Here is a 19,682-nt window from a genome sequence, read left to right on the forward strand (position 1 = left end):
ACTTCAAAGGGTGAGAACATTTTTGGGGAGCAAAAGGAGTCAGCATTAGGATGGGTGTCCAGAGGGTGCTGAGGAATTGGCTTCTGCTGGGATTCAAAATATGATGTCACCTAACTTTCTTCTACTCATCCATCCACCCATTCACCAATCCATCCATCCATCCATCCATCCATCCATCCATCCATCCACCCATCCACGAATCCATCCATCCATCCATCCATCCATCCATCCATCCATCCATCCACCAATCTATCCATCCATCTATCCATCCATCCATCCATCCATCCATCCATCCATCCATCCACCAATCTATCCATCCATCTATCCATCCATCCATCCATCCATCCGTCCGTCCATCCACCCATCCACCAATCCATCCATCCACCCATCCACCAATCCATCCATCCACCAATCCATCCATCCATCCATCCATCCACCCACCCACCAGTCCATCCACCCACCAATCCATCCATTCATCCATCCACCCACCAATCCATCCACCCACCAATCCATCCATCCATCCATCCATCCATCCATCCATCCACCCACCCACCCACCCACCCATCCACCAATCCATCCATCCATCCATCCACCCACCCACCCACCAATCCATCCATCCACCCACCCACCAATCCATCCATCCATCCATCCATCCATCCATCCACCCACCCACACACCCACCCACCCATCCACCAATCCATCCATCCATCCATCCACCCACCCACCCACCAATCCATCCATCCACCCACCCACCAATCCATCCATCCATCCATCCATCCATCCACCCACCCACCCACCCACCCACCCATCCACCAATCTATCCATCCATCCATCCATCCACCAATCTATCCATCCATCCATCCACCCATCTGCCAATCCATCCATCCATCCATCCATCCATCCATCCACCAATCCATCCACCCACCCATCCACCAATCCATCCATCCATCCACCCACCCACCCACCCACCAATCCATCCATCCATCCATCCATCCACCAATCTATCAATCCATCCATCCATCCATCCACCAATCCATCCATCCATCCATCCATCCACCCATCCACCAATCCATCCATCCACCAATCCATCCATCCACCCACCCACCAATCCATCCATCCATCCATCCACCCACCCACCCATCCATCCACCAATCTATCCATCCATCCATCCATCCACCAATCCATCCACCCACACATCCACCAATCCATCCATCCATACATCCACCCACCCACCCACCCACCCACCAATCCATCCATCCATCCATCCATCCATCCACCAATCTATCAATCCATCCATCCATCCATCCACCAATCCATCCATCCATCCACCCATCCACCAATCCATCCATCCACCAATCTACCTATCCATCCATCCATCCATCCATCCATCCATCCATCCACCAATCTATCCATCCATCCATCCATCCATTCAACCACGCACCCACCCACCCACCCACCCACCAATCCATCCATCCATCCATCCATCCCCTCACTTCTCAGATGGCAGGAACCAAAGTCCTTCCTGCATGATTTCTGCTGTTGAAGGAGTAAGTCCTGGGGAGACAGGCTCCAAACTCTTCTTGGGAAGGGCCCAAGAAGGGTATAGACAGGCTCCAAACTCTTCTTGGGTGGGCATGTGTGCTGGTGTGTGCATGCATCTGAGTGTGTATATGTTCATTCTTGTGTGTAGACATTAAAATGAATATACTGGCTGGGTGCAGTGGCTTACGCCTGTAATCCCAACACTTTGGGAGGCAAGGTGGGTGGATCACTTGAGGTCAGGAGTTCAAGACCAGCCTGGCCAACATGGTGAAACCCCGTCTCTACTGGAAATACAGAAATTAGCCAGGCATGGTGGTGGCGCCTGTAATCCCAGCTACTCAGGAGGCTGAGGCAGGAGAATCACTTGAGCTCAGGAGGTGGAGGTTGCAGTGAGCCGAGATTGCGCCACTGCACTCTAGCCTGGGCAACAAAGCAAGACTCTGTCTCAAAAAACAAAACAAAACAAAACAAAAAACCAAACCTGAATATACTAGCCAGGCATGATGACTCATGCCTGTAATCCCAGCACTTTGGGAGGTCAAGGTGGGCGAATCACTTGAGGTCATGAGTTCGAGACCAGCCTGGCCAACATGCTCTCTCCCATGCCCCTGTCCCCACTAAAAATGTATTAAAAATTTAGCTGGGCGTGGCGGCATGCGCCTTTAATCCCAGCTACTTTGGAGGCTGAGGTAGGAGAGTCGCTTGAACCCGGGAGGTGGAGGTTGCAGTGAGCCGAAATCGTGCCACTGCACTCCAGCCGGGCAACAGAGTGAGACTCCATCTCGAAAAAAAAAAAAAAAAAGAATATACTTGTACATACAATATACATTTAGCATGTTCATGCTAAATGTATATTGTATGTACAAATATATCTATTTTAATTTGTATGTATGTGCATGGTGTGTATAAGTGTGTCGATGTGTGCTGTTTTGTACACTTACCTGTGCACAAGCATGCACACCCAACTCAGGACATGCAGATAACTGCGTGGGACGTGCCTGTGTGCACATGTGGGCCTACAGCTAAGTATAGCTTTTCTCCTGCTACTTTTGTGCCTGTAACTGCATTGTGTGGGCAGGATGATTTTTGGTGGCACTGTGTGTCTGTTCCCAGATTTCCTGAAGTAGGGGCCAAATCATGCTGCTTGTTTCATGGAAATGAGCTTTTCTGAGAATATAAAGTCTGGTCTGGGGCCTTCCCTGGGGGAGCCCATGCCCTGTGGCCACGTACAGAAACAGAGGGTTCCATCTCTTCCATCTTTCCAGTCCTCTTGGCAAGGGAAGTGGACTTCTCGGCTGTTAATTAGGGTCCAGACACGCACACAGCAGGTCTTGGCTTATACCACCTTCGTTGGCCTTCTTCCCAGAGCTGCTGCCCTTCAGAAGAGAATAGGTTTGTGCTCAGAGGAGGGACTGCACCCAAAGCAGGGCCTCCACTGTCACTGACCTGATGGCTGGAGGATGTGGCTGAACGTTGGCTATCCCCTCTTAGGTGGGCTTTGTGGTCAAGGTGGAGGGGCAGGAGTGGGACATGGGAGGGAGCATGCCGTGAGCTGTCTGAAAGACCTGGCCATCATTCCTTCTTTCCTTACCAGTTGTGTGACTTGTGTGACCTAGGGCAAGATCTTGACCTTGCTGAGCCTCGATTTTCTTAGCAAGAAAATGGGAGTGCTACTCTTTACCTCTCGGCTTCATTAAAGAGATAAGCAAACTTTTGAGCCTGTTCTTTTTTATTTTTTTATTTTTTGAGACAGAGTTTTGCTCTTGTTGAGCAGGCTGGAGTGCAGTGGCGCAATCTCGGCTCACTGCAACCTCCGCCTCCCAGGTTCAAGCGATTCTCCTGTCTCAACCTCCTGAGTAGCTTGGATTACAGGCATCCACCACTATGCCCGGCTGATTTTTGGTATTTTTAGTAGAGATGGGGTTTCACCATGTTGGCCAGGCTGGTCTCCAACTCCTGACCTCAGGTGATCCACCCGCCTCGGCCTCCCAGAGTGCTGGGATTACAGGCATGAGCCACCACTCCCGGCTGAGCCTGTTCTAATTACTATGCATATGTAACAAAATTTAATGGCTTAAAACAACAAGAACATTTATTTTGCTCACAAATTTGCAGTTTGGGCCAGGCTTGAGAGCAAGAGGGGATGACATCTCTTTTCCACTTGGTGTTAGCTAGGCTGGATAAGGGTGAGGGGCTGGATCGTCAAAGGGGTGGGGCCTGCCTGGCAGTCGATTCAGCTGTTGACTGAGACCTTAGCATTGGCTGGTACACCTGTCTGTGGCCTCTCCGTGTGGTCTGTGCTTCCTCACAGCATGGTGGCCGGGTTAAACAAGGACTAATGTTCTGAGATAGCGGGCCAGGTAGAACCGTGCTGCCTTTTATGACCTACCCTTGAAAGTTACCATGAATGTAACTTGCATTCTCTGCATTCTATTTTTTTTTTTACCTGAGCACAACTTTCTGCTCATATTAGTGGGGCAAAGAAATGGACTCTAGGCCATGCGCAGTGGCTCATTGCTTGTGATCCCAGCACTTTGGGAGGCCGAGGCGGGAGGATTACCTGAGATGAGGAGTTCAAGTCCAGCTTAGCCAACACGGCAAAACCCCGAGGCTACAAAAATACAAAAATTAGCCTGGCATGATGGCAGGTGCCTGTAATCCCAGCTACTTGGAAGGCTGATGGGGGAGAATCACTTGAACACAGGAGGCGGAGGTTACAGGGAGGTGGGATCGCCACCAATGTGCTCCAGCCTGGGTGAGGGAGTGAGACTCCATTTCAGAAAAAAAAGAAATGGACTCTATCTTTTGATGAGAGTATCAGTGATCTGAAAGAACTTGTGGAACTGGAAATATTGCAGTGACTGTCTTTGGAAAATGCAATCTCCCATCATGCCCCAGGGTTTCCTTCTCTTCTGTCCCCTGGGCCCTGCCGACATCTGACATTGTATGGGAAAGTGTTTTGTGTGCACAGTGGCGAAGCCTACCAGGGTGGGTCTCTAGTTCCACGCTGCTCTTTTGGTCTCACGGTGAGAAACCCGGACTCGAGTGCTCACCCTCACACCCCTGCTTGGCCTCATGGGCTGAGGGAGCCAGGTGTGCTTGAGATCTCAAAGGGCCAAGCCTATGGCCATGGCCGGGTGGCTGAGACGCAGGTCTCCACCAGGAAAAGCAGCAATGTCCACTCACGTATGAAATCTTTCCCCAGCGCCTCCTCTTTCCCAGACGCTGTTCCAGGCACTGGAGTACAGCATGAACAAAGCAGGCAAAAGTATGTGTGTGTAATACAATAAACATGGAAAATCAACACCATAGGCCAGGCACGGTAGCTCATGCCTGTAATCCCAGCACTTCGGAAGGCCGAGGTAGGCAGATCATGAGGTCAGGGGTTTGAGACCAGCCTGGCCAACATGGTGAAACCCTGCCTCTACTAAAAATACAAAACTTAGCCGGGCATGGTGGCACGTGCCTGTAATCCCACCTATTTGGGAGGCTGAGGCAGGAGAATCGCTTGAGCCCAGGAGGCGGAGGTTGCAGTGAGCTGAGATCGCGCCTTTGCACTCTAGCCTGGGTGACAGAATGAGACTCTGTCTCAAAAAAAAAAAAAAAAAAAAAAAAAAAGACCAGGCACAGTGGCTCACACCTGTAACCCCAGCATTTTGGGAGGCCGAGGCAGGCAGATCACTTGAGGTCAGGAGTTCGAAACCAGCCTGGCCAACATGGTGAAACCCTGCCTCTACTAAACATACAAAAATTAGCTGGGCATGGTGGTGGTGGGCACCTGTAATCCCAGATACTCGGGAGGCTGAGGCAGGAGAATCGCTGGAACATGGGAGGCGGAGGTTGCAGTGAGCCGAGATCGCACCATTGCACTCCAGCCTGGTGACAGAGCAAGACTGCCTCTCAATAAATAAACAAACAAACACCATAGTATGTTAGATGGGGATGAGTTCTCTGGAGAGCAACAGCAGGGAAAGGGGACAAAGAGAGCGACAGGGGCAATGCATGGGGCCAGGGGAGGCCTTGTTGAGACGGAGACACTCCAGAAGCAGGTGTGGGGTGAAGCCATGTGGGTGGGGGTGGAGCGGGGAAGCGCAGTCCGTGCGGAGGGCAGCCTGTGCGGAGGCCCTGAGGGACAATGCATGGCTGGTGTGTTGGGGAGATGTGGCTGGAATGGGGTCAGCCAGGGAGCAGCAGAGGCGATGAAGTCAGAGGTCACGGTGATGGGGGAGTGAGGGTGCGGATTATGGAGGGTCTTGTACATAGATTCACTCTGGCTTCCCATGTCACTGACATTGGAAGCCACCAGACTGTCCAGCGCAGAGGTGAGAGGATCTGACTTAGGGGTTGTATCCGGAATCTACTGCTGCAAAAAAAAAATCACCCCAAAACTTCGTGGCTTAAAACAATGCCCAATTATTTCTGATTCTGTGGCCTGGCTGGATGGTTCCTCTGCTGGTTTACCTGTGTCCGCTCATGTGGCTGCTTTCATCTGGATGATTACTGCACTGGAATGTCCACGCTGACCTTACTCACCTCCGGCTGTCCCCTGGGTCCCCTTCATCCTTCTCCGTGTGGCCGCTCACCCTCCCCTAGGCTAGACCAGCTTCCTTATATGACCATCTCAGGGCAATGCTCTAAGATAGCAAAAGTAGAAGTTGCAAAGTCTGTTAAGCTCCAGGCCAGGAACTTGAAAAGCATCACTTCCACCTGATTTATTTAATTTAATTAAATTAATTAATTTATTTATGACAGAATCTCGCTCTGTCGCCCACGCTGGAGTGCGGTGATGTGATCTCGGCTCACTGCAACCTCTGCCTCCTGAATTCAAGCGATTCTCCTGCCTCAGCCTCCAGAGTAGCTGGGATTACAGGCACCTGCCACCACGCCTGGCTAATTTTTGTATTTTTAGTAGAGAGGGGGGTTTCACCATGTTGGTTGGCCAGGGTGGCCTCGAATTCCTGACCTCAAGTGGTCCACTCGCCTCGGCCTCCCAGAGTGCTGGGATTACAGGCGTGGGCGATGGCGCCTGGCTACTTCCACCTGATTTTATTGGCCAAAGCAAGGTATAAGGCCACCCCAAGTGTACCATGGCAGGGGACTTCATACAAAGTGTGAATGTCAAGAGGCCTGATTAATTTGGGACCATTTTGTAGCTTATGGACCACGTGGTTTAACAGGCTCTCTCTGGCTGCCACGTTGAGAATAGAATGAAAGAGGACAGGCTGGGCGTGGAGGCGCACACCTGTCATCCTAGCACGTTGGGCAGCTGAGGTGGAAGAATCGCTTGAGCTTAAGCTCAGGAGTTTGAGACCAGCCTGGGCAACATAGAGAGAAAAAATTAAAAAAACAAACAAAAAATAAATTTAAAAAAAAGAAAGAGGACAAAGGCAGAAACAGGGAAATCACTCCAGAGGATCTGTAGTAATATAGGCAGGAGATAGTGATGGCTTGGACCAGGGTAGCTATGGAGGAAGTGTGGAGAAGTGGTCAGATTCTGGGTATATTTTGGAAGTAGAATGAACAGGGTTTCCTGACAGACTGGGTGTGAAAGAAAGGAAGGAGTCCAGGGCGGCTCCAAGGTTTTTGCCCTGAGCAGCTAGAAGCATATGGAGTTGCCACTTACTGTGGGGCAGGGGGCGGTGGCGGCGGGGGAAGACTGAGGGAGGGGCAGGGGTTTTTGTTTTGGAGGGAGGGATTAGCAGTTCCATTTTAGACATGTTACATTTGAGGGGCTTCTTAGGACATTCAACTGGACCTCTTTTCTTTCTTTCTCTCTCTCTTTCTTTTCTTTCTTTCTTTCTTTCTCTCTCTCTCTCTCTCTCTCTTTCTTTTTCTTTCTTTCTCTCTCTCTTTCTTTTTTTTTTGACGGAGTTTTGCTCTTGTCACCGAGGCTGGAGGGCAATGGCATGGTCTCAGCTCACTGCAACCTCCGCCTCCCGGGTTCAAGTGATTCTCCTGCCTCAGCCTCCCGAGTAGCTGGGATTATGGGGCATGCCACCAGGCCCAGCTAATTTTGTGTTTTTGGTAGAGACGGGGGTTTCACGATGTTGCCCAGGCTGGACTTGAACTCCTGACCTCAGGTGATCTGCCCACCTCAGCCTCCCAAAGTGCTGGGATTACAGGCATGAGCCACGGCGCCCGGCCTCGGACCTGTTTTCTAAGGCAGGTTCTTGCTCTGTCACCCAGGCTGGAGTGCACTGGTGCGATCTCGGCTCACCGCATCTTGGACCTTCTGGGCTCAAGTGGATCCTCCCACCTCAGCCTTCTGAGTAGCTGGGACTACAGGTGTGAGCCACCGTGCCCAGCTAATTTCTGTATTTTTTTTGTAGAGACGGGGTTTCGCTATGTTACCCAGGCTGCTCTGGAACTACTGGGCTTGAGTGATCTGCCTGCCTCGGCCTCCCCAAGTGCTGGGATTACAGGTGTGAGCCACTGTGCCCGGCCTCAACTGGACATATTAAGAGGCAATTGGGCCGGGCGCCCAATGCAAACATGGTGAAACCCCATCTCTACTAAAAATATAGAAATTAGCCGAGGGTGACGGTGGGCGCCTGCAGTCCCAGCTCCTTAGGAAGCTGAGACATGAGTATCACTAGGACCTGGGAGGTGGAGGTTGCAGTGAGCCAGGATCACGCCACTGCACGCCAGCCTGGGCGACAAAGCGAAAGACTCCATCTCAAAAAAAAAAAAAAAAAAGCAATTGGATATGTATGTGTCTGGAGTTCAGGAGAGAGGTCCAGGCTGGTTATTTAAAGCCATGAGACCAAATGAGATCACCAAGGGCATGAGCATAGACCTGAAGCTCGAGCTTGGATGCATTCCACGTCAGTCAAGGCTGTGAATGCGCAGTGCTACCGTGGTGAGGTCAAGGGTGGGACCAACAATTCACTGTATCATGTTGTATCAAATGACTTTTATATTTTTATTTGGGAGACGCTAAAAAAACAAAAACAAAAGCAGAAAAGTACAGAGAAGAAAATAACCGTTATTCACGTTTTCATCTACAAGAATAAATAATTCTTCACATTTTGGCCTTTTTGCTTCTATATTTGTTATTTAATTAGGTAACCATCATTCCATACATGTGTCTCTCTATACATTCACAGGCTTATGGTTAGGTAAAAATAGTTTTATTAAACTGGGGTTATATGGTAGTGCAATTTTTAAAAACAGATTTATTGAGATACAATTCATATATCAGGCCAGGCACAGTGACTCACGCCTGTAATCCCAGCACTTTGGGAGGCCGAGGCAGGCGGATCACTTGAGGTCAGGAGTTCGAGACCAGCCTGGCCAACATGGTGAAACCCCGTCTCTACTAAAAATACAAAAATTAACTAAGTGTGGTGGTGGGCGCCTGTAATCCCAGCTACTTGGGAGGCTGAGGCTGAGAATCGATTGAACTCAGGAGGCAGAGGTTGCAGTGAGCCGAGATCACGCCACTGCACTCCAGCCTGGGCAACAGAGCAAGACCCTGTCTTAAAATAATATTAGTAATAATTAATATATTGGACAGTTCACCCAATAAAGTGTATAATTCACTGGTTTTTCGTACATTCACAGAGTTCTACAACCATCACCACATCAGTTTTAGAACATTTTGCTCACCCCAAAAAGAAATTTCATGCCTATTAGCAGTCACCCCCATTTCCCTTCAATCTATCTCTCTGCTCCCCAGCCCGGGCCCTAGGCAGCTGCTAAATCTACTTTCTGTCTTTATAGATTTGTCTGTTCTGGATAATTCATATAAATAGAATCATATAATATGTTTAATTTATATGAATCCACTTGAATAAACATAAAATCAAAGGAATTAAGTTTGAATTAGTTGTAAAACCGTGGACTTATTGATGAATACTAGCTATGAAAGAGGACACCAGCCTTCTTTTTTTTTTTTTTTTTTTTTTTTTTTTTTTTTTTTTTTTTGAGACGGAGTCTTGCTCTGTCTCCCAGGTTGGAGTGCAGTGGCGCGATCTCGGCTCACTGCAAGCTCCACCTCCCGGGTTCACGCCATTCTCCTGCCTCAGCCTCCCAAGTAGCTGGGACTACAGGCGCCCGCCAACACGCCCGGCTAATTTTTTGTATTTTTAGTAGAAACGGGGTTTCACCGTGTTAGCCAAGATGGTCTCGATCTCCTGACCTCGTGATCCGCCTGTCTCAGCCTCCCAAAGTGCTGGGATTACAGGCGTGAGCCACCGCGCCCGGCCGATACCAGCCTTCTTATACCTCCTCTCTCCCTTCTCTCCCCAACCTCCTGATTTTTGTTATATTAATATCTTTACTTTTCCATATGTAGAGCATTCACAGTCTGTTCTTTTTTTTTTTTTTTTTTTTTTTTTTTTTGAGACACAGTTTCGCTCTTGTTGCCCAGGCTGGAGTGGAATGGCACGAACTCAGCTCACCACAACCTCTGCCTCCCGGGTTCAAACAATTCTCCTGCCTCAGCCTTCTGAGTAGCTGGGATTATAGGCATGCGACACCACGCCCAGCTAATTTTGTATTTTTAGTAGAGATAGGGTTTCTCTATGTTGGTCAGGCTGGTTGTGAACCCCCAACCTCAGGTGATCCACCCGCCTCGGCCTCCCAAAGTGCTGGGATTACAGGCATGAGCCACTGTGCCTGGCCACAGTCTGCTCTTTAAGCATCATCCTTGTAGTGGCTTGACAACAGTTTCATATTGAAGTAGATTCAATGTTTGTTATCAGTCTGTTTACACAGATTCTTTATTCCTGAGTTTTTATTTTGCTTCAACTCCTAACTGGGTAGATTTTATGATTAAGGAGTTTTTATCCACCCCCATGACCCCCAAAAGGCTAGAGAGTTTATTTTCTTTTGGTTCATTTATGCGTGAGATTGTCTTTTCTTTGATATTTATTTATTTATTTTGAGACAGGGTCTTACTCTGTCACTCAGGCTGGAGTGCAGTGGTGCAATCATGGCTGTCTGCAGCCTTGACCTCCTGGGCTCAAGTGATCCTCCCACCTCAGCCTCCCAAGTAGCTGAGACCACAGGCATGCACCACCACACCCAGCTAATTTTTGTAGTTTTTGTAGAGACAGGGTTTCACCATGTTTCCCAGGCTGGTCTCAAACTCCTCGGCTCAAGTGATCCACCCTCCTCGGCCTCCCAAAGTGCTGGGATTACAGGCATGTACCACTGTGCCCGGTCTGAATTAATATTCTCACTGCATTGTTTTATAGCTTGAAGCCAATATAAGGAATTTCCTTCTGCTCCTTCTCTTATCACCTATCTTTTAGGTTGGATTTTTTTTTTTTTTTTTGAGACAGAGTCTCACTCTGTCGCCCAAGCTGGAGTGCAGTGGCACAATCTCAGCTCTCTGCAACCTCCACCTCCTGGGTTCAAGCGATCCTCCTGCCTTAGCCTCCCGAGTAGCTGGGACTACAGGCGTGCTCCACGACGCCAGCCAATTTTTGTATTTTTTAGTAGAGACGGGGTTTTACCATGTTGGCCAGGCTGGTCTCGAACTCCTGACCTCAAGTGATCCACCCGTCTCGGCCTCCCAAAGTGTTGGGATTACAGGCATGAGCCACTGCGCCTGGCCAAGTTGGATTTTTTTCTCCTTGTCTCCCTCCCTTCCTTCCTTCTTTCCTTTTCTACAATATGTATCCATAGTTTACATGCAGAATACTTTCCTCTGAGCTGGGTGTAGGCAGCTCTGCTCAGAAACTGAATTTGCTTTGATGTAATGTGGATGACTCTTTGTCTTTGACTCTCCCTGCCTTCTCTGTGACCATTCCGTTGTCCAAAGGGGATGCAGTTTGAGTTGAGCTTAGGCTCTGCAGACTTTTCTGTTGCCGGAGGGAAATGCAGGGCTCAGGCAAATGAGGAGTCTGTGAAAACACCTGGGCTCTGCTCTGTCTTCTGGGATTCAGGTAAATGCTTTACAACATGGTTCATTCTACTTAATTACTGGATGCATTCCCTTCTGAGATGGGGGTTGCCCTCAGGCCTTGAGTGGAGTCCGTGATTGGAGCCATTGCTGGCTTTCTCTGTTTTTCCTCTCCCCAGCAGCTTTCCCTGCTGGCTCTCAGTTAGGGACTACTACTCAGTTAATTTCTCTCCAGATATGGGGGTTTTAGTGAATGGCTTTGGGGAGGGGAAGCCGAGAAGGGTATTACTCTCTTCTACAGAATTGTCTGCTCTTTTGCTTGGCAGCCATTTTTTTTTTTTTTTTTTTTTTTTTTTTTTGAGGATTTTGCTGTCACCCAGGCTGGAGTGCAGTGCAGTGGTGTGATCATGGCTCACTGCAGCCTCAACCTCCCAGGCTTAAGGGATCCTCCCCCTTCAGCCTCTGGAATAGCTGGGATCACAGGTGCATGCCACCATGCCTGGCTAATTTTAAAATTATCTGTAGAGATAGAGGCTCACTATGTTGTCCAGGCTGGTCTTGAACTCCTGGGCTCAAGCAATCCTCCTGCCTCAGCCTCCCAAAGTGTTGGGATTATAGGTGTGAGCCATTGCGCCTGGCTGCCAGTATTGAATGTTTATTTCACTAGGTTTTCTTCTTTTCTTTGGTTAAAAAATCACTTTTTTCTGGCTTACTGTTTCTTGCTTCTGTGTGGGAACTCAAGTCTATGACGCAACTTTCAATCCTCCATCTTTGCACAGGAGTTGACCCAGCTGATCTTGAAGGCTGCTCCTTGCCCAAACTTCATGATAGCTCTGAGTTCCCTCCTTGCCCAAGGAGAGATGTGGCCACCACTGCACAGAGCAGAGCCAGCATGGCCGTCACTGAGGCCTTTAGATCAGGGAGAGGACACTGCCCTTCCCAGTCTTTTTTTTTTTTTTTTTTTTTTTAAAGAGAGAGAGTCTCACTCTTTTGCCCAGGCCAGAGTGCAGGTGCGATCTGTCAACCTCCACCTCCCGGGCACAAGTGATTCTTGTGCTTTAGCCACCCGAGTAGCTGGGATTACAGGCACCCACCGCCACACCTGGCTAATTTTTGTATTTTTAGTAGAGAAGGGGTTTTACCATGTTGGCCAGGCTGGTCTCGAACTCCTGGCCTCAAGTGATCTGCCTGCCTCGGCTTCCCAAAGTGCTGGGATTACAGGTGGGAGCCACTGTGCCCAGCCCCTTCCCAGTCTTGAAGACTCCTGAGTGAGGACCTGGGATGGAGGCCTGATAACTGCCCATCTGGTGTCCACAGGGGAGCTTGCAGGGTGGTTGGCAGAGATCAGCCAGGACGTGGTCCACCATAGCTGTCATCAAGGGTCAGCCCAGGATGCAGGGGATGGCTGTGGGATCTGCTCTGTGGCCCCTGGAGTGGTGCGGAAACCTGGGCTATGTGAGCTCCCCAACTCTGGGAAGCGTTCCTACCACTTCCCAGACTTGGCCCTTAGAGAGCCTCTTGGATAAGCCCTTTCTACCTGGCTTTCTGGGCTGGACAAACCAGGCCCCACCAAGGGCTGTCTGAGAGGGGCTGAGACAGGCCCACTCGTCCTTCCTCTGAGGGCCCCACCTCTCTGCCAAGATCTAACAGGTGTCTGTTGGCTGGCAGCACGGCCCACCAGAAGAGCTCACAATCTCAGCCGAATTGTCTGGGAGGACGCAAAGGTTTTGCTCCCTTCACTGCCTCAGTCCCCACCTGCCTGCCCACTGGCTTGTTGGGCTGCTGCCGGCCCCTGGAAACCAGGCGGTGCCCTTGTGCCCCAATGCCAGTCCTTGCAATTACAGGTTGGCAAGCCCAGGGACAAAGCGTGCCAGACGGTGCAGCAGCTTGCTGGCGGCTGGTCTGTGTCCTGGGGCCTGTGTCCTGACTGGCTCAGGCAAAGAGATCGTCCGTGAGGGAGGAGGCTTGGGTCTCAGCTCTGCCCCAGGGACAGCGAGCCCCTAGGGGATATTGGCCTTCTCCCTTCTTGGTGGGCCCAGAATCCATTCTTTGCAGTTCAGAGTCAGTTACCGCCCAGTTGGAAGAAGGTGGTGTTGAGATTACGGTCTGTTAATAGTATGGTGATGCCAGCAGCTAGGACTGGGAGGGATAGGAGAAGTAAGACTGAGCTGAACCAAGATTGAAGGCACCGCCCCTGCCACCCCACAGGGGCTGACCCTTTCCTCCTGCTTCCTCCTCCTGCTGAGCTGTGCGTGCAGGTGGACAAGAGGAGAGGTGTGTGTGTACGCACATCCACTCTTGTGCATGGATGTGCACAAGAGTGAGACACAAGCATGTTTGTGTACGTGTGTGTGCGTGTGAGCATAATTACTATGTTTATGATGAGACCGCAGGTATGCGTGGGTACATGCCAGGCTGTTATTCGGCAAGTCCACCCCAACGAGCCTGTGCCAGGGTTTATAGTCATGATCTTTCTGGTGCCCTCGCCACACGTTTTGATATTTTGAATGGCTCCCTGCATATGTACGTAGTTGTGGCGTGTGAGTTCTTCGTGTGTGTCTCAGGTTATGGGTGTCTGTGTGTGGGTGCATGTGTGTGAGTGTGCTTGTGTGTTGGTCTCGCGTGCACGTGTGAGAGGCCTCAGCTGTGCGTGTGTCTGGGCATGTTTGCGCGGCCGCATGTGTGACAGTGTGAGCATGGATACTTCTGTGTGTGGGTCTCTGTGGCCGGGGATGACTAAAGCCAGGGACATTTATCATCACTTTCCTAGCTCGAGGGGGAAATTCTCTTGGTCTGGAATGGCAGAGGCCAGGGGCTGAGGGGCTCCATGTTTCTCAGGCTCCAGGCAGTGTTCCCAGGCCCTATCTCCCAGAGGGATCTAAGTCAGGGTGCAGGGAGGCCACACAGACTCTGAGGAGACAGGGGCAGAGTCAGATTTCTGTTTCGGAAGTCCCCTCCAGGGCTGGTGTCTGGAGGGATGGTGGGGCCTGGGAAACTGGGGAGGAGACGGCCGGGGAGGCCTGGAGTGCACTGGCCAGCGGCCATGGACAGGAGGAAGAGGCAGATTTGAGGAACGTGCGGATGCAAAACGGACAGAAATCAGTGATGAGGGGAGTGAGGGTGAGGAAGGCATGTAGGGACCCCCCAACCCCAGCGTCTGGCCTGGGTGATGGGGACCAGGCGCGATTCCTGAGCCAGAGGAGATCAGCTCCGGCAGCTTGCTGGTGACCAGTCCGCGCTGGGGCCTGTCTCCTGGCTGGCTCAGCCACACTGGGCAGGAACAGAGATGTTTGGGGACAGGGGAGAGAATGAGTTTAGGCAGCTGTTCAGTGTGAGGTGCCTGTGGCCGTCCAGGAAGGACCTGGGACTGCAGAACTGAGATGCTCCTGTAGGAGCAGCTTCGAACAGTCAGCTGAATTCTACAAACCAGGGCGCTTTTTGTGTGTTTTCTTTGCTTTTGAGTTGTGGAGCCCGGGTTTGAACTGCTCATGGAAGCCACTGAACGCTAGGACCCAGCATGCACTGGCCTGTGAGGAGCCCCAGTGCAAAGCGGGGTTACCAGCTTAACAAGCAGGGGCTGCTGGTGCTGAAGGGCCCTGGTGGAGCATCTGGGGCACCCTGGCATCGTACCGTTGGGGAAACCAAGGCCCAGAGGCGGGGACCACCCCAGGCCCGCTCAGCAAGGCAGGGTGGGGCTGCGCCCGTCCACCCCAGGAGGTCACACCCCTTGGCTGTGGAGCCCCTCCTGGAGCTGAGTCAGCCCTGGTGGCCGCTGCCCCGGGAGACTGTAATTACAGGATTAGAAGGTGGCCTCTCCGCAGCCGAGCCCTTTGCCCCTCAAAGCTGCCAAGTGGAGATGAGGATTTTTGGTGCGGTGCCGGCCTCCAGGTGTGTCTGAGGAGACCTGGCATCATCGGGCGGCTTCTTCAGCCTGAAAGGCCCCATTGTAGCTGCAGCCTCCCTCTGATGGGCTCTATTTTGGAGCCGGGATCCACCCTGTCCCAGCTGGAGGAAGGAAAGGGTGTATTTCAGCATGTCCTATGGGTGTGGGGTGGCCGGGGAGAGCAAAACGGGGGGCTGGTTGGGGGACAGCGTGCCTGGGCTGCACAGAGGTCGCAGAGGCAGACGCTGGCAATGTGAAGAGGGGAGAGGCCTGGAGGGCCAGGTGCAGGTGCCCGGAAAAAGTCAGAGGGAGATGGGTGTGAGTCGGGCTGGGCTTTCATGTGGCCCCAGGAGGCAGCTGGCAGACCCTGCTAGGCTGGAATGTGGATCCGCAGCTACCCAGGCCCCGCCTGAGACCTGCCTGCCAGCGACTTCCTGATTCCTGCCCCTGTGGGTGCCCGGCCCCATGTCCTAGGCCTGAGGGAGACCCACCTGCCCTCAGGGGCCTCTCAGTTTGGGTGCCAGGGACCAGGCACTGCAGTCCCAGGGGCTGGGTTAGGCCAGGAGAGCGCATGGCTGCTGGGACTCCTTGGCTGGTTCTGCTCTCCCTCCACCAGAGCTGGGCCGCGTTCCTGCCCCGCCCGGCATGGTGGCCACATCCCAGCCCCTTGCCTCCGCTCCCGTGGGTCCCCGGCTGGCGTGGTCTTGTGGCTGTCCTGGGCCTGTCCTGATCCTGACTGTGCTTCAGGGCTCTCCCTGGCACCACCTCTGTCCAGGGGCCCCCTGCCCATCTCGGGGTGTCCTCTGATTCCCCAGTGCTAGCCTCACCAGGTACTGTGGATGCTGGGAATCCCCCCTCCCCTCTTCCCCCCGTGGCCTCTTCACCCTCACCATGCACAGGCCATCACGGCGCGGGGGGGTGGGGGGCGCTCACCAGGACGTGGCTTGATGCATGCCCTCCGGCCTGAGTTTGTCTGTGAAATGTGTGTAATGACGTCTGCCTTACAGGGCACCTGACCTGAGGGGTTAGACAGGGTCACAAGAGAGGACAGGGCTGGTGCGTGGCAGGTGTTAGGGTGGCGGTCCTTCAGGTCCTCCATCCCGGGTGCTCCCTGGCCACTGATCATCAGGTCTCTGGGTGCCTGAGCCTGGGCTACCCTGGGGACAGCCCCGTGATCCAGGAATGACTAATTCCACCCCTGCAATAAGCTCTTGGAAGCTTTGAGAAATGAGACTTTTTTTTTCTCTCTTTCTTCTTGCTGCTTCATTAAACTCTTCTTGAGTGAGGGGAATGAGGATTGTCCTAATCCCTTGGCACGAGGTGAAGGCAGGGGGGGTGTTCTGGGCTTGTGGTGACCAGAGGACACTGGGAGCAGGGCTGGGGGTGGGCACTGGGCAGGGGCCGGAAGCCTCACACTCCAAGCAGGCTTTACCCAGGGGCAGCTGGTGACCCCAGACAAGCCCCATCCTTGACCAGGCTCAGTTTGACTGTCCGCATGATGGGTGTACCAGGCCTCGCCCACCTCCCTGTGCTGCTCCAAGGGAAGGGGATGGCCCGGAGGGTCCTTTGGTGGGGTGCCTGGGGCTGGGCACACTGGCTGGCACACGGTAGGTGCCTTATCAGTGTATACGGACTTTTGGGGAAAACAGAGGAGGGGTGGACAGCCTCCGAGTTGTCTTTTACTCTTTGTCCTCTAAAGTCTGTTTTTTTTTCACTTTTCCTTTTTTTTTTTTTTTTTGAGGCGGAGTCTCACTCTGTCACCCAGGCTGGAGTGCAGTGGCGTGATCTCGGCTCCCTGCAACCTCTGCCTCTTGGGTTCAAGCTATTCTCCTGCCTCAGCCTCCTGAGCAGCTGAGCCACCACACCCTGCTAATTTTTGTATTTTTAGTAGAGATGGGGTTTTACCATGTTGGCCAGGCTGGTCTTGAACTCCTGACCTCAAGTGATCCGCCCACCTCAGCCTCCCAAAGTGCTGGAATTACAGGCTTGAGCCACCATGCCTGGCTTAAAGTCTGTTTTCTTACCTTTAAAAGTGGCCTGGGAGGAGGCCTAGCTGCTTCCTCCTGGGCCCCAGTGAGGGACTCCAGGGGCTGGACACTCGCTTATGGGTCCTGGCTCTGTCTACCTACCGTCAAGGCTGCTGGAACTGGAAAAATAGTTCTAGGCCTTCCTCGCTCACTCCAATAAGTCTCAATAATGCCTTTCTCTGTAGCGTCCCAGTCTCTCCTCTCCACAGGTGGGAAGCAACAGGTGGGGTTGGTGACTGGGATCTGGGAATCCTCACCCAGGCCACCCTCTGTCCACAGGTGTTCCTGGGCCTTGGGGAGCTGCTTCTGTCCTGCAACTGGGCAGTGGTTGCCGACATCCTGCTGGTAGGTGTGGGAGTCGGGGTGGTGGGCTGAGCAGGGGGAGCTGGAGAGGATTGGGCCTCTGCTGCTGAGCAGCTGGGCACTGGCGGCGACATCAGAGACCATACATTAGGGGACCAAAGCCGTTCACGGTTATCTTGGACCAGAGGCCTCTCTGACACTCTCAAACATCTCTGACCATCATCCTGATTTTGCAGATGAACAAATGGAGGTTCAGAGAAGGCAGGTGCCTGTTCCAAAGTCACACAGCCCCAACGCAGGGAGCCAGGACCGGAACCTAGGCATTTTGACTCCCTGAGCTACTTCCCTCCCTCTTTTCTTTTTTGAGACGGAGTTTCACTCTTGTTGCCCAGGCTGGAGTGCAATGGCCTGATCTTGGCTCACTGCAACGTCTGCCTCCTGGGTTCAACTGATTCTTCTGCCTCAGCCTCCCAAGTAGCAGAGACTACAGGCACCCGCCACCATGCCCGGCTAATTTTGTATTTTTAGTAGAGACAGGGTTTCACCATATTGGCGAGGCTGGTCTTGAACCCTGACCTCAGGTGATCTGCCCGCCTCGGCCTCCCAAAGTGCTGGGATTACAGGCGTGAGCCACCGTGCCTGGCCCCTCCCTCCTTCTTTCTGTAGCATACTGCTTCTCAGCAAGCAGGTTCCTTGGCCTCTACTCTGGGGCATGCAGACGGGATGCCATCCTTCAGGACAGTAGCCACTGAGGCCCATTGTGCCAGCCCACACCAGCTCGTGTGTCACAGGCTGCCATGCAAGGATCAGCCCTGCCTGTAAGAGGCCTGACACTGTCTTGACCACATGGCTGCTGGTCCAGAGTCCCACACGGCCCCTCCCTGAGCCCCATGCTCTTCGTCCAGCCTCCTTGCCTCCTTCTGGGAGGCATACAGGGAAGGACTTTGAACACATGAAGGGCTGTGCCTTTGTAGATAACGCAGGGCCCTGGGCCTGTGAGCACCCCGAGAGCCTTCCTTCTGCCTCCTGGCAGCCTGGCACAGTCTGGTGCTGGCCACAAGGGAAATGGACCAGACTGGCAGTCAGCTGAGAGCTGTCCTGAGGGCATTCAATGCCACGGCACCAGCCTGGATTCAGAAAACAGACCTGGCTGTCAGCCCTGGTCCTGCCACTTATGGGCTGTGTGGCCTTAGGCAAGTCCCTGTGTGTCTCTGAGCCTCAGTATCCGGATGTGGAAAGTGGGGATGATAATGGCACCTGCCTTATGGATTGATGTGAGGGTGAAATGAGAAGATCCATCTGCCTGGCACAGAGAATGCTGGCTAGGATTCTCACAGCAATCCAGAATTTTCCATTTTCTCATTTTCTATCCCCCAAAGAAATCATGGTGCCCTAGAATCTGAGTTTGAAAGGGTTATGGGCATGCATAGTCGTTGAATCCGTCAACAAACCCTGCTTGAATACTACTGTGGACGGGGTGCTCACTCCCTGCCAAGATGTCTGCCCCTCCCCGGCAGATCCCCTGACCCCTCCCCACGGCCCAGGCCCAGCAAGTGTGGAGAGGCCTGCCCTGTCTTTGGCTCCTGGGTGAGTGGATCAGCTGCAGGACTGGCAGGTCTTCCCTGCCCCTCCCTCCAGACAGGAGACTTGGGCTCCAGCCCAGAGTCAGCCGCAGACCTGCTACATGGCCCTGGGCCTCAGTTTCCTTGTCTATAAAAGGGGTAATCACCACCTGCCCGGTAGGGTGAGCAAGGCAGCCTCCAGGAATGCTCAGGAAAGGGGAAGGCATTGGCAAATGTTTTATTCATGGGATTGTCCACTTTTAGGCTCAGGGAGATTAACATCCCCCCAGCATAGCTGGTTCTCTCTGAGGTGGTCCAAACAGAGCTGCACCTGCCCCCACAGCTTCCCTGGCCTGCCCCCCACGGCGCAGCTCCCTCTTCCACATGACAGCCCCACAGATATGTGAAGGCTGCACCCGTGTCCCCCAGCGTCTGCATTTGTAAGAATGATTAACCTGGCAGAGCCAGGCTCTTTGTGGGGTTAAAGAGGAGAGTGTGTGCTGGAGAGGGCGGGT

General features: G+C 52.6%; 1 protein-coding gene across 3 annotated transcripts in view; it reads left to right on the top strand.

Moving 5' to 3' along the window:
• The window catches only part of SPNS3 (SPNS lysolipid transporter 3, sphingosine-1-phosphate (putative)), a 58,244-nt gene that overhangs the window by 29,428 nt on the left and 9,134 nt on the right, over positions 1 to 19,682 (top strand). For all 3 annotated transcript variants that reach the window (XM_063598633.1, XM_003810218.6, XM_034941321.3), the window contains exon 9: positions 17,582 to 17,647. In XM_063598633.1, coding sequence (XP_063454703.1) covers positions 17,582 to 17,647 — 66 coding nt within the window. The remainder of the gene's footprint in view (positions 1 to 17,581; positions 17,648 to 19,682) is intronic.

The sequence above is a fragment of the Pan paniscus genome, chromosome 19, assembly GCF_029289425.2.
Source record: "Pan paniscus chromosome 19, NHGRI_mPanPan1-v2.0_pri, whole genome shotgun sequence".
In the NCBI taxonomy this organism is placed as follows: Eukaryota; Metazoa; Chordata; class Mammalia; order Primates; family Hominidae; genus Pan; species Pan paniscus.